The sequence below is a fragment of the Natrix helvetica genome (genome assembly GCF_964273705.1).
Source record: "Natrix helvetica genome assembly, chromosome: 1".
In the NCBI taxonomy this organism is placed as follows: domain Eukaryota; kingdom Metazoa; phylum Chordata; class Lepidosauria; order Squamata; family Natricidae; genus Natrix; species Natrix helvetica.
This window is the reverse complement of record NC_138548.1, coordinates 234,532,881-234,547,177: the sequence shown is the minus strand read 5'-3', so window position 1 is coordinate 234,547,177 and position 14,297 is coordinate 234,532,881. Positions and strand designations below refer to the sequence as shown.

General features: G+C 39.5%; 1 protein-coding gene across 2 annotated transcripts in view; it reads right to left on the bottom strand.

The window, feature by feature from the left end:
* MAP2K6 (mitogen-activated protein kinase kinase 6) overlaps positions 1 to 2,913 on the bottom strand; it is a 142,317-nt gene extending 139,404 nt beyond the window's left edge. Inside the window, exon 1 of one of the 2 annotated variants that reach the window (XM_081966728.1) lies at positions 2,581 to 2,913. In XM_081966728.1, the coding sequence (XP_081822854.1) occupies positions 2,581 to 2,593 (13 nt within the window). In that variant the 5' untranslated portion in view covers positions 2,594 to 2,913. Of the gene's footprint in view, positions 1 to 1,557; positions 1,758 to 2,580 lie in introns of those variants that run through there. The other variant, XM_081966729.1, reaches the window with a different exon arrangement.
* Positions 2,914 to 14,297: the final 11,384 nt, after the last annotated feature.

Sequence of the window (14,297 nt, the reverse complement as noted above, 5' to 3'; positions counted from 1 at the left end):
ATTGACACAATTGAAAACTATTACACAATTGATGGAAAATAGTACCATTGAAGTCAATACTGCTAGTTGGAGGCTACCCAGAATTGGTTTGCCATGCCAAGTCTGCACATGGCATGCCACATGGATAAATTCTCATTCTGTAATCTGTCTCCAATCTTCTGCCAAATCATCTTGAAATGAGAACAAGATGGCACAGAGATCCATTATAAGGAAAGCGCCAAGCTGCATGTCCAGCTGGCATACCTTAAGTATTTATTAAATGAAACAAGCCATAGATTTTCTAAAACAAGTCTGCATTATGAGAGCAAAAGATGACTCTCAGAACAGAGGTATTGGAATATCAGGTAATTAAGTGCTGGAATGATGGCAGGACATGGAATACAGAAAGATCAAGCCACAATTAGAGTTACTAGTACTATAATTAATTTTTCTCCACAAAAATCTAGGCCATCTATTTCTGCAGATGAAAATAAAGAGTTGTGGGCTAAAGTAAATTCCACAATGTTGACCTTAAAACACAAACAAAATGCAACCACAACTTCACTAATAGATATTCTTGGGAAGTGTGACACCCACTGCATTTTATGGAAGTCTGACTGTGTATTTTATTATTTTTGAGTGGCAAGGTTTATTTTCTTTTTTACATTTTTTAATCAACCACTTTTAGAAACTTACAGTTCAGCTTACCAAGCCATTTTCTTTTTTAAAATATTATATTCTTCGGGACACTCAAGTTTGCATTTTTACAAAATCCTAGTCTTTCTCTTCAGAGGCCAGTAAGAACTGGATCGTCCTCAAATCTGCTTAATACTAGTTCTCAAATACAGAATACAACGAATATTAAACTGATTAAGACCAGATACCACACTCAGCCAAGGCCCAGAAATAGTGAGACACTTTTATAGTGACATATTTCGGTTCTTAGTAGGTACTACTAAAGTTGCACTTTTCTTCAAAAGGGAGGAGATTATCATAGGTAAGGATGTCCATTTCCATATTAGAATGTCTAAAATAGCTGCCATTCTTCTTCCCAGAAACCTAGAGGCAGGCAGGCAGGCAGGCAAAAGACTGGCTTGTGCTAGGCGGTAAATGAAGAGGGGTGGGGGAAAATAAAATGTGAAAAATCACCTCATCTTTCTTTCAGCCCTCAAACGGTTTTTCCAAGGCTTTGGAGAGAGGCGAGAAAGAGTTACACCTCTTTCCCTCCTCCACGTATCAAAGGACGGATTTCTTTCTCACTATTCACTCAATTAGCCCGTTGGATGAAAAAGCCCCTTCGGACGCAGGCATCTTGACAGCCTGGCCATAAGGACTGAGCTGAGAGCTTTTATAGGGACCACCAAAACCTCCATTTGGCTGGGAGAGATCACCACAGCAAATGGGGAATCAATTATGCAATTCGGTCGCCCCGAAAAGCAGCAACCTTTGTGTGGCCGTCGTATGTGTGTGTGTGTGAGAGAGAGAGAAAATAGAGGCTGGCCACCAGCTTTTTCCTTTCCGAACAGCAATCGCGACGCCTGTCTCTGTCCTTGTCTGGTTTAGACGCTGTTTACTCACCGAGCAACTCTTACAAGTGGCCTTTCGGAGTTCATCCCGCAGCCTCTGTCCCGAAGCCACTCTCTTCCCCCAAGATGCAGCCAAGAAAACTCCAAAAATATCCCCCCCCCGACGAGAGGAGCCCCCAATTCAAAGAACAACTCTTCCTACGTTCAGCGAATTCTCCCTAAAGTTTGAATGAGCCACGGCAAGCCGCACTTCCTCCTTAATTCGTGTCAAATGCAAGCTTTCCACTTCTCCCAAACCTTTAACCGTATCTTTCCCCTAAGACTCGCAGAAGCCTCGCTGCTCTGTCTTCATCTTAAAAATACCAAAACACACACGCGAGATTAAAAAAACCGTGTTCCAAAGTAAAATCAGGCGAGCCCCCTACGTAACTTTCTCAAATCTAGCCTTTGCAATACGCATACTACTTGCGAAGAGGGGAAGGAAGCCAAGTCTATGGAAAATGAGCTCAATACTGGGCATCAGAACAATACTTTCCCATAGAAACCGAGACTTATATTTAATTCTTGGTTAACTCCACTCAAGTTTCACCTTCCATTTCCTCCGGAGATTTAAAACGCACGCAAGGATTTAAATCTGCATTGAAAACTGTCTGCAGATTTATCTGCATTGGCCTTAAGGGGGGGGGGGGGGAGTTAGAGGTACAGCTGCTCATGCATAAGCTTTTCAAAACCCTTTATCAATGTAGACTGCAAAAGGGGGGGGGGGGGCCTCAAGCTCAGGAATCCCAGCAAAAGAATGCAAATAACGTCAATGCACAACTAAACTGCAAGCCCTGCCTTACAGGAACTCTGTGTGTGCGTGCACGCCGCGCGCCCGAGTATATGCGCGCGTGTGTGTGAGTGTGCTTGTGTGCCTGCAAAAAGCACACAGATACTAAACAGGAAATGCAACTGAGAGCTATTCAGTGTCTCAAACTTCAAAATGCAATGGTATCCCTCAAATTGCATGCATGCAATTCCAAAATGCACGAACGACTTTTTGCATATTTGCAAATAACGCAAGTCCGAGCCTTACCTCTCTGAGACATTTTCCCCTCTGCTTTGATGGGGGAGGGGAACACAAAAGACTTTGCCTTCTGTAGCTAGTTTTGCAACAAAGATGCAAACTGCAAGCGCTCAATCTTCATGCAACTGGAGTTTTTCTCACTTCTCACAGCAGATTTCCTTGCAGAGGAAGGAGCTGCAATTGCACGCCTTGCAAAACAGATTGCAAAGTGGGGTTTCTCCCGCTATTGCAATGGGAAGGAAAGCTGTGCTGCACCTACATGATGGGCCAGGACTGGCAGCTAAAAGCTCCAAACTTGGATCCGAGTGTCTTACTGCGCAGACGTCCTTTGCACGACTAGCGCGCTGACTTCTGGGTAATGTAGTTCTTGTGAATATTCACGCGAGGGTGCCCCTTAAAAAAACTATCGGCTTCATAGTCGACGAGGTGTGCAACCATACATGTAGAGGAGGCATCTACCTGGAGGCAATCGATAGATTTCGTTGAATACTTCGATCTCCGCGATCATTGCAAAAGGGAAACGGTGGCTCACCGACTTCTCTTCTGTAATCCAACGGCAGCTAAAGAGGCAGCATTGGGAGCCGACTTCGCCTGCAACCACGTTGCAAGATCTCCTATCTAGCAGTTGGCAGTTTCATAACGAGACGAGTTGCCGTGCTGGAAGGAAGAGACCGAGGCACGTTGAGTGGTACAGCCGGCTGGACTGCCTCCGCCATCGGCCAATTTCCCTGCGTGGCCATTCCCACGATGGACCTCAGCGAACGCTTTTCCCTTCCGCAGCTACCGTTACTTAAATAAATGCAGGATGGCAAAACTCTGGCTCTCTTGGGGGGGAAAAAATCTTCAACAAAGATTTTGTAAAGTTTACGCCTTGGTTGCGACCTGGGTTTCCGCGGATTACAACTCATTTCGGATTGCCGTGGAGGATGGTTTATATGGCTAGTGATGATCTTTGGATCATAGCTTCTGAGTTTTCTTCATACTGTACTTTCACATTTATTTTTAATAATGTCATCAGTAGCCTCAAGGGGACTAACACGGTATAAAGCCCTGCTCAATATATCCTTCCCCCTCTAAATTGCTGATAATATTTCTTAGGATGTTGTACACTGCCAAAATGAAAATCTAAAATTCATTTGTAGATTGCATTGTTTGATATGATTAAAGGAATAGAGCTAGTCTTTGATTTAGAACCATTCGTTTAGTGACTGTTCAAAGTTACGACACTCCCCCCAAAAATGACTATGATCATTTTTCACAGTTTCAACATCCTCATGATCATGTGATAAAATTCAGGTGCTTGACATATATTTATGATGCAGTTTCACAGGGTCGTGTTCTGAGAAGCCAAGTCAATGGGGAAGCCAGATTCACTTTACAACTGTATTACTAATTTAACGACTGCAGTGATTCATTTAACTGTGGCAAGAAAGGTTGTAAAAAGGGGGCAAAATTCACTTAACAAATCTCTCGATTAGCGGAGGAAATTTTGGGTGCCATTGTGGTTGTAAGTCGAGAACTTAAATAAATTTATGTTTTTTTAAACTCACTTCCATTTGTGAAATGACTTTTTTATCAGATAGACTGTTTGGCATTTTAATTTACCTACCAAGGCATGCCCAAGGACCTGGCATAGGGAGATATTGCTGTTTGATGATATTAAAGATAGTGTTGCAAGATCTCAGCTGTTCCAAAGAAAGCTGCTTTTTGAAATTGATATTTTCATCAACGTAAAGTCAATATCTCTACGACTCAAGGATAAAAAAAGAAATTTAATTAAAAAAAAAAACAGGAAGGGGGAACCATTGCACCAGAAAACAAAAATCAATAAGGAACTTTAAAAGATTAGCATAGTAATACTGATTTTACAGTAAACGGTAACTGTTTCTAAACCATCTTAAGAAGCATGCAAGATGAATATGGGACTGAAGAGCAATTCACGAGAAAATGGAATATCCCTGCACCACAGATTTCTCCCCCCTTCCCATGTGTATTAATCTAAATTGCTCAAAAATGGTTGCTCAAAAATAGGAGAAAAACTATTGAAAGGTGGGCCCCTTCATTCCAAGTACAGGTAGTCCTCGACTTATATTCATTGGTTTAATGAGCTCCAAAGTTAAAACAGCACTGAAAAAAGTGACATGACATTTTTCACATTTCTGACTTTTTTCATATTTCTGACTGTTGCAGCATCATGTGATCAACATTTGGGCACTTGGCAACTGGAATGTATGATGGTTGGCAGTGCTTGGGGGGGGGGTATCATGTGATCACCTTTTGCAACCTGACCAGCAAAGTCAATGGGGAAGCCTTTTTTTTTAAAATAACTGTGTAACTAACTTAACAGCTGCAGTGATTCACTTAACAAAGGTTGTAAAATGGAGCAAAACCTACCGGTATTTAACATCTCTTCTCATTTTACAATGGATAATGGTGACTTGTTTAATGGCCAGAAAGGAACCAATCTTATTAATCAATTGTAGTAATACGATCTTCCAAATTACTATGATGATTAGCAACTAAGTTGGCTGGTCCCAATTGTTGTCACTAAGCAAGGATTGCCTACATTTATTTTGCTGTAAACCAGCTAAAGTTGTTTAAGATGATAGCAAGCATTAGGAAAACCGTTAAACCACCCAGGCAGATAGCTATCCAGCCTATTTAAAAAATCTCCAGTGAGGGAGAATCTATCAACGTTTAGGCAAATTATTTTACTGCTTTATTGCTGTTTAAAAAAATCAGAAAACTCAATCTGATGTTTCCTTCTTTTAATTGGTTGTCTTGTCTTCATATGTGTGTGTCTGGAACATCTCGAGCAATTTCAACCAAACTTGGTACACAGATGACTTACTCTCTGGGGGAAAAAATACTGTGGGGGTAAGACACCCCTAACACCCCTCGGTGTGTGTGTTCTGTTAAGATACAGCCTGTTGTGCCGTAAAATGGCTTCTAATGTACAGCGCAATGGAATTGCCATGGTAACGGCTTCACAGTACTCCACAAAGGGGCTCCCTCTGGTAAGGGGGAAAATCCAACATTAGAAATTACGTTTGGTCAGGACATTTTCCCCCTATAAATAAATCCCCGTGCAACGTCGGGTTATCAGCTAGTTTTCAATAAAGAACAGATTTGCACAGGACAACGTTTGGATATTGGTGGTCTCCATTTTCTCTTAATTAATAAAAGACCTGAGTATGTTCAACTTACAACTCCCACCCTTTTATACTTGGATCACAACACAAATGCATAAATCATGGGGATTGCATCACAACATAATGCCTACCCTAATTGCCTCTCCTTCCCCAGACACCTTCGCAAAGTCCTAGACACCTGAATGACGTCTCTCAGATTTTCCGTTTCTAGTTCCCTTGAATTCCAAAATGACACAGTTGCTTTTATCAAAGGTACTTAAGGCCTTCAATCTATTGGTTAATACCAATGGTCAGGATGAGGTCCAGGATAGCTGACCCCTTATTTCTTCTTCTGAAAAATAACATTGTCAGACAGAAGGGGCAGCAATCTGTTGGATGCTCCATTGTTAATGGAATAAGTTTTCCAGCAGATATCAATATAGTTGAAGTCTCCCATTTCCACTAGAAATTATATAATGGACATCAGCTATTAATCCATGCTACAGTACAAAGCCAACTGGTTGGAAATCCGAGAGAGGCGCTAACTTCGAAGGTCAGGAGGTACTACCTGTGCTTTCTGAGTTGTATACAACGGTTGCATGCAGCTAACTTCTGGAACTTGGGAGAAACTGCCTGTGGACTGGGATCTGTTAATCAGTTGCAATTATTCTCATCACCTAAAACCGTTTGCCATTCCCAATAGAGCAATTCATTTTCCAGATAGTAGAACAGAAAAGTTCCATAAACTGTCTTTTGCTTTAAGAGCCAAGCTATATATTACACAGTACAGCCCCAAAGCCCTTTTATTTAGAATAAGCTATTCCAAAGAGTGCTGACGGTTTGGCATCATGGCACGGGGAGATAAAGTAAATCCTTTTTCTCTGTGACATTTTTTTTTTTAAATTGAAGGGTGGAAAATTTTAAAACTCTCCAGGTTAGGATCAATTGCAGTTGTTAAATATATTGCTTATATTAACTAAGATTAATTTTTAAAGTTCAAATGGCATCAGTCTTAATCCCAGAAACAATTCTGTAAGGTCAGCAAAGAATAATCAGCAAATTTATTTGGAAAGGAGGAAAAAAACCAGAGGAAATCAAAAATCCCAAACAGAGCCATTACAACATGCATCCCTATTAAACACTGACATGAGGTCCACTAGAACAAAGCTACAATACCTTAATTAGTTGGAATGTGGCCTATTCATTGTCAAAATGTGGAGATAATCTTGTAAGGTTCATAACTGCATTGCCATCTTGCTGCAAGAAACCTAGTTTTCAACTGAGTTGGCACTAAATGGATAAACACTTTACTCCCTAAATGGGAAATAAGATGAGACCCATAGGCAGTTTAGGGGGGGTTTCAAAATTACTGGAAAAAATATACAGCATTATTTAAAACAAAAGTTAAAAGCAAAACTTGAACTGAAACCTTCATGTGTGTGTTTTTAATGACAATTTTTTCCAGAGAAATAAAGAATATCACAATGTGTTAAGATTTATACAGTACTGATGACCATGAAGATAAATTTGACCCAACACTGTAAAAAGACATACGTTACCTGACAATATTAGATTGAGAAATCAAAATTGGGGAAATCACAGCAGTAATAAAATTAACACATCTAGAATAGAAGTACAGTACTGGTAATCCTTGACTTACATTCATTTAGTGACCGTTCAAATGGCATTGAAAAAAGTGTCTTTTGACCAATTTTCACAGTTACAACCTTTGTAGCATTCCCATGGTCATGTGATCAAAATTCAGATGCTTGTCAACTGGTTCATATTTATAAATGTTGCTATGCCAACCTACCTACCTGTATAACTAAACTGAAACAAAAATGGCTTCCCTATGTGCCACACAGACAACAACAGACCTTGGAGTACAGTTTTTAAGGGAAACAATATTTGATACAAAGCAATAGCCAGAAGCAATTTTAATATTTAAAAATAATTGAGCAAACTCACCAGTTAAGTGCAATACAATGGGAGGGAATATTGAATGTTGTTTTTACATATTTCTTTATTTGTTTATCTCCTTCTTTCATAAGATTGTGTGCAGTTATTTCAGATGATGATAAATAGTATGTTATCAATGTGAATACTAAAATTTAGAGTTTTCCAGGGATTTATAATTATATCAAAGTTGCATCTGGTGTTGAGAATCGAAATCCAAGAAGGTGCATCATCAGTGGAACACTGAAAAAAAGAAACTATATCTGCAGGGGAAACCGTCTTGAGTTTCTTCAGAAAGGAAGGAAAACCAACAAATTGCCTTGAAATCACGCTTGACATTACAGTATAGGAAAAAGTTAGGAAATAATAAAGCTTAGCACCTTCAGACAAAAGCTATTTTGAAGTTCTATTACTGAAGATAAAAATAAATGATATCATGCATTCCATTCTCTCTCCTATTATAGAAATTCATAAAACCACATGTGGCTAATCCTGCCTTGGGTAGGATTGGAAACCTTTGGAGGTTTTAGCTTTGGGTTAACTTTCAATCTCCCCTGTTCCTGTCATTGCGTGTATCCTTGAAGCATTTATATATTTTTTCTTCTTCTTTTTCTTTATGCTTTCAAAATAAATCACATTGGACATTTCAGATAGCTAAGTCGCTTTGTGCGCGCTTGCATGTGTGTCTTACTTTTGCAGCATGAGGCCGCCCATTTGTCAAGTCTAGCCTAGGAAGTGGTGTTAGAAGAGGTTTTATAGCAGGATTTTTGTAGAAGGTAGGGCAATCTATAAAAGAAATTCAGGAGGAAAAAGTGTGTAGCTCATAACAATGGGAGAAACCCAGTAAAAAACAAGCCATTCACCCTTCAAGTGGCTATGATTTCAAGGAGGCAAAGGGATGAAGGGTGAGTCACAACAGTTCAACAAGGAAAGAGGCAAACCCTACATTGTAACAAAAGGGCCAGAAAGAAAGCAGCTTAGCAAAGCAACATAGCTTTCATTGGCTAAGAAACCCTCAACCCAACAGCCTATTCCAGGACCTAAAGTTCATCAAGAATCTTCTAGGTCTGTGATGGCGAACCTATAGCATGTGTGCTGGAAGTGGCACACAGAGTCATCTCTCCAGGCATGCAAGCCGTCGCCTGTTGCTCTTCCCAATTCCGGCGCACCGGCCAGCAGATCTTCTTGCGCACTGGAAACCAGGAGACCAGTTGCCTGGTGCGCATGCACACACCGGGTGGTTGCTCCTCTGGTTTCCGGCACACGCATGTGCACTATCCCCCTGGTCTTCCGGTTTCTGGCATGAATGTGTGCGCAAAAATCAGCTGGCTGGTGCGCATGCATGTGCCAGAAAGCAGAAGATCATCTTCCCAGCACTGGATGGCTTCTCTTCCCATTTCTGACATGCGCATGTGCACCGGCCAGCTGCTATTTGCGCATGCATGTGCACCAGAAATTGGAAGACCAGGCGATGGTGCGCATGTACGTGCTGCTCTTCCCGTTTTCGGCACACACACACGCCCGTGCTCCCATTTTGGCACTCAGTGTTGAAAAAGTTTGCCAACATTGTTCTAGGTACACTGCATGAACAAATTAAATCCTTTTTAAAGTCATATTTGTGAACACTGTTTATTTTAATGTGGTGTGCTTTGCAACACACAGTTCTTTCTGTGTGTTTTTTTTAAATGTGCTAACTAGACAGGTTTAGCGCTTATCAGTATTTTTTTACATTTGCAAATTCATCAGTATGCTGCTAGAAATGCTTATGGGCCAACATTATTGCCTTAAAATCTGTTATGGATAGCCCAGGGATCACTGGGCTTTATTGCAAATAGAGTGTGAAATGTTAGGCACTGTAATTTTCTAGCAGTCTGGCGATATAAAACACATGGCTTATGATTTAAATAAGCATCCGTTTCAAGGTCAAAGCATCAATGGACAAAGTTAATTTCCACAGCCAGTCTAGATCAGTTTTACTGCGTGAAATAAAGGTGAGTGGACCAGGGCCTCCTCTTCATTAGAAGGCAATGGAGCAGAGGAATGATCTGGTGGGGTGAGAAGGAAAAGCTCAGTGGATGATGCTCTTCTCTAGACCCGCACTCACAACTTGACGCAGCATCCTCAGCCTTTCAAATGGTTCAGGCAGCCTGATTTGGCATTCAGCTTAGCTTCCAAAAACAATTTAAAAAAAAAGAAACCTTCTGTGCCTGCGACACCATTGTCATGCAAATAACAAGTTGAACAAAACCCCAATATTCTCATTCAAGCACCTTTTTCAACAGACTGGCTGACACTGTACTTTGTTTGAATGAGTGGCAATTTCTCAGTTCAGGCTCTGGGAATAAATTTGCTTGTACTATAGTTCCAAAATTTTCCCCAAAATAGTACCCCTGTCCTGTAAGTCCCGCACAGTTATTTTGGCAAGAGATGGATGTCTTTCTGTATCACCCTTTTGATGGTTAGATGGCAAAGGGAGAAGTATTGGCTGAATGAATAGGATTCAGTAATCATCAACTTAAACCATTTGCTCAGTGATTGCTCAAAGTTACAACACCATTGAAAGAAGTGATTTACGTGGTACTTAAGACTGTTGCAGCATCCCCATGGTCATGTGATTTAAATTCAAGACCTTGGCGAATGATCAGACTATGTACTTGTCCTCTCAGAGGGGTGGATGCCAATAGGAAGACTGTCATTTTTTTCCAGTTGTGAATCAATATGGGAAACTAAAGCATTGTTACTGCTGAATGTTCACAGAACATACTGGACCAATCGAGTCAACAAAGCATGCTGTGGGTTAGTGGCTTGTGTGAACCCAGCTGCACCGGTTCAAGTTAAAGCAGGTGCTTTGTATTGACAACATGTCTGCAGTGAATTAATTGCCCTTATAAATGATCCCAATTAGTGAGGCTTGCATAATGGTGGAGGAACATAGTTCACAGAGGATGTTGTCCTATATAAAATGCCACCCACCATTCACTGTGTCAGCAGAAAGCTTGCTACCATAAATTAAGATCTCCAGACCATCCATTGCACACAGAACTGGGGCACCTTTAGCAGCTCACGGTCAAACTGTGCTCTTATCATGGGGAAATGTGTCAATATATCCCCCCCTAGAGTGTAATTGCTATTTCCCTTAGTCATTGCCACCTACTAGGGAAAAAAATATAGGGAGACATCTGAATGATGTAATCCTGCTGTGTCTAACCTTGATTATAGGCTAAAATATATGAAGAGTGGTTGCAGGAATTGGGTATGGGGTGACATGATAGCAGTGTTCTGATATCTCAGGGGCTGCCACAAAGAGGGAGTCAAACTATTCTACAAAGCACCTGAGGGTAGAACAAGAAGCAATGGGTGGAAAGTAATGAAGGAGAAAATCAACTTAGAACTGTGAAACTTCCTGACAGTTAGAACAATTAATCAGTGGAACAACGTGCCTCCAGAAGTTGTGAATGCTTCAACATTGGATGTTTTTAAGAAGATGTTGGATATCCATTTGTCTGAAGTGGTGTAGGGTTTCCTGCCTAAGCAGGGGGTTAGAATAGAAGACCTTCAAGATCCCTTCCAACTCTGTTATTCTAAATTCTAACGTTTTTCTCCTGTGCTTTTTCACCTTTATTTATCTATCTATTTATTTATTCATTCATTCATTCATCTCACCAGCAAGTGATTCTGGGCCACGTACAAAATAAGGTTAAAGCAATAAATATCTAAAATCATTATCTATAACAAAAATTTAAACATTAAAAACTGTAAAAAAAAAACCAGCCAAAACAAAATTAACAGGTGAAGGAATGTTAATAGTAATGGAGCTCACAAGATCACTATTTTTGCACCAATTCAGTTTTGACCAAATCTGCCTCTGCAGATTTATATGATTTTGCTCCCAAGTGACTTTCTGTTACCCTCTCCTCTTTTCTATTCATTCATTCGTTTGTTTGTTTGTTTGTTTCTTTGTTCATTCATTTATCAAATATAGAGACCGTCCATCTTGTTTTTAGGGGCATATGGTAATTTACATGGAGCCAAAATGTTGAAATATTCAAGAAGAAATTGAACTTGACAGGGCCTGTAAATAAACATTGTTGTCAAGGAGATTGGGCATTTGGAAATATTTCCCTTTTTCTTTGTTCCTTAACTTTATACTTCATTGCTTCTGGGAAAGGGGGTGCAGATACTGTATGCATTGGATTAATGATGGAGCAGTGAAAGGTAAGCACATTGGAAGAGTTAAATATCCTAATTACATGATGCATATTTCTTTGTTCAGAAAAACAGTATTAAAGAAAGTCAGGCACTAACACCACACACACGCTTCATTTTAAAAGAGGGAATGCAGCAGGAAAGGATTTGAAGCAGGAATCTTTGGAAAATAAAGAATATCACAGTGCCAAGGTACTATTTATCTACTGATATGGATCATTAAAGCAGCTGCATCTTTTCCACAGAAGGCAAAAGTTGCTTTTGTGGTTCATGAATTCTGAAACACATCTTCCAAATCAAATCCAAAACATTGTATAGCCATAATATATAGACATGTATTAATAGCCATGCTGTCTTAGCTTACCTAGAGCAACACTAAGAAGAGACTATGGGTTTAGCTATACCAAAATGTGACCATAGTAGAACCCTGCTAATTTAAGGTAGGAAAACTCCATTTGAACCAGAGGTGAAGTGATGATAGAAGACTGGTTGAACTTTGAGTTGCAGTTAGATTAAGCTACCATTGATGCTGATTTAAACTGCTAGTATCTCCTTAAAATGTGAGTTTCACCATTCACTTAAACTTTTGTTATTTACCACTAATATTTTTTAAAATGATCATTGAATGCTGTAACATTTCTACAAACCAAACTCATATATGAAACATTGTGTGGTTTTTACCGTATATGATATATAAGAAAGGAATAGAATATGTGTAAAAAAAATTATCTTAAGAAACGGTTGCACCAGAGCTCTTGTTATATATTATTAAGAAAGTAGAAGCATGTCTATCTGTATTTTATGCCATAATGGTTCATAATTGTACTTATATAATTTCCCATTTGAAGTTGTAATATAAATTCCTAAATATTTAACCTTTTTTACTATCTCACATCCTGTTACTCTTTCTAATTCTTTTTTTTTGGGGGGGGGGGTCGTAGTCATATTTTTAGCTATCATCTTTGTCTTCCCTAGAACCCAGATACTTGACCATATTGATTAATTATGTTCATTAAACCTGTAACTGATTCCCCCGGCTAGGTTAAAGTTACAACCAAGTCATCCGCAAATACTCTTACTCTACAATCGTCTTTGTTGGGAAGGATAGCAGCAGTTAAAATGAATGTTTTGCCCAAGTTTCTATTCTTCTTTCAAATGATACCAATACTTTAAAAAGACGCAAATTTGGAAGAATGGCAGAAAGTTATTAACAACTTTGTTTGGGCAGGGAAGAAACCGAGAATAAAACTTAAAATAATGCAAGATATACGCGAAACAGGAGGATTAAAAATGCCCAACTTAAAATTATACTATGAAGCAGCAGTTTTAACAACAATTAGCGATTTGATTAACCTAACAGAGGATAGAATATTGAATATTGAAGGTTATGATCTGGCATATGGCTGTCATGCTTATCTAATATATGACAAGAAGGCGGTGGGTTAAAATATGGTGGGTTATTCAAAATATTTTGAAAAAGAGGATAAAGTTCACGCCCCAGTTGTTCCTGTTAGGTATAGTTTCAGATTGTACTGTTATAGAGACTAATTTGATTTTGAACCTAACGACGGCAGCAAGATTGTTGGTGGCGCAATATTGGAAGAAGGAAGAGTTGCCCACTATCCAAGAATGGACGTTAAAAGTAGTAAACTTAGCAGAGATGGCCAAAATCTCAGCATATCTGAAGGACCATTCAGATGAGAAGTACAAGCTGGACTGGAGAAGATGGATTGACTATATTCAAAACAAATACCGGACTAAAAAAATTCAGTTAGCTTATGAATGAAGGCATAAGGAATGCTACAATTTATTTAAAGCTAGTTTAATAAAGGGGGAGTTAAAGCACAAGAATAGTAACATGTTAAAATTACTTAGCTTATGTTAGCGTATGGTTGTTAAATGTTTATACCCTGTATTTTGCTCTGGGAGGGAGGGGGGAGGGAGGGAGGGAAGAGGGGTAGGGATGGGGGAAGAGGGAAGGGTAAGGGGGGTAATAATTGTAAAACCTATTAAAATTTTAATAAAAAAAAGAAAGTAGAAGCATGCATAAATTCTGCAATTGCCTTCTAACCAATCTTTTATAATATGCACCATTGCCACATATATTGTTAAAGAAGAACTTCCATTGTGTGCAACTTCTGCCCTTGTTTATAATGCTAGACAGGTAGAACAAGGTCCATGGGGCCGTTGCCAGTACTGCCACTATGAAAGGAGCCTGGCCTTAAAAGAGATTTTTGGAGCAGTGAGAACCGTCTGAGAGCATACTCAGCAGTTTCAATATGAGAATGCCTTCTACATTCCTGTGATGATGTTTGAAAAACCAGCTCTGCAGCATTGCAGTGTGCCTTGATTTGTATTGTGGAAAACCAAGTTACAAAGAGTGCCAAGTGTTTCACAAATTCTGTGGTGTCACCATTATATCTGTACAATCAC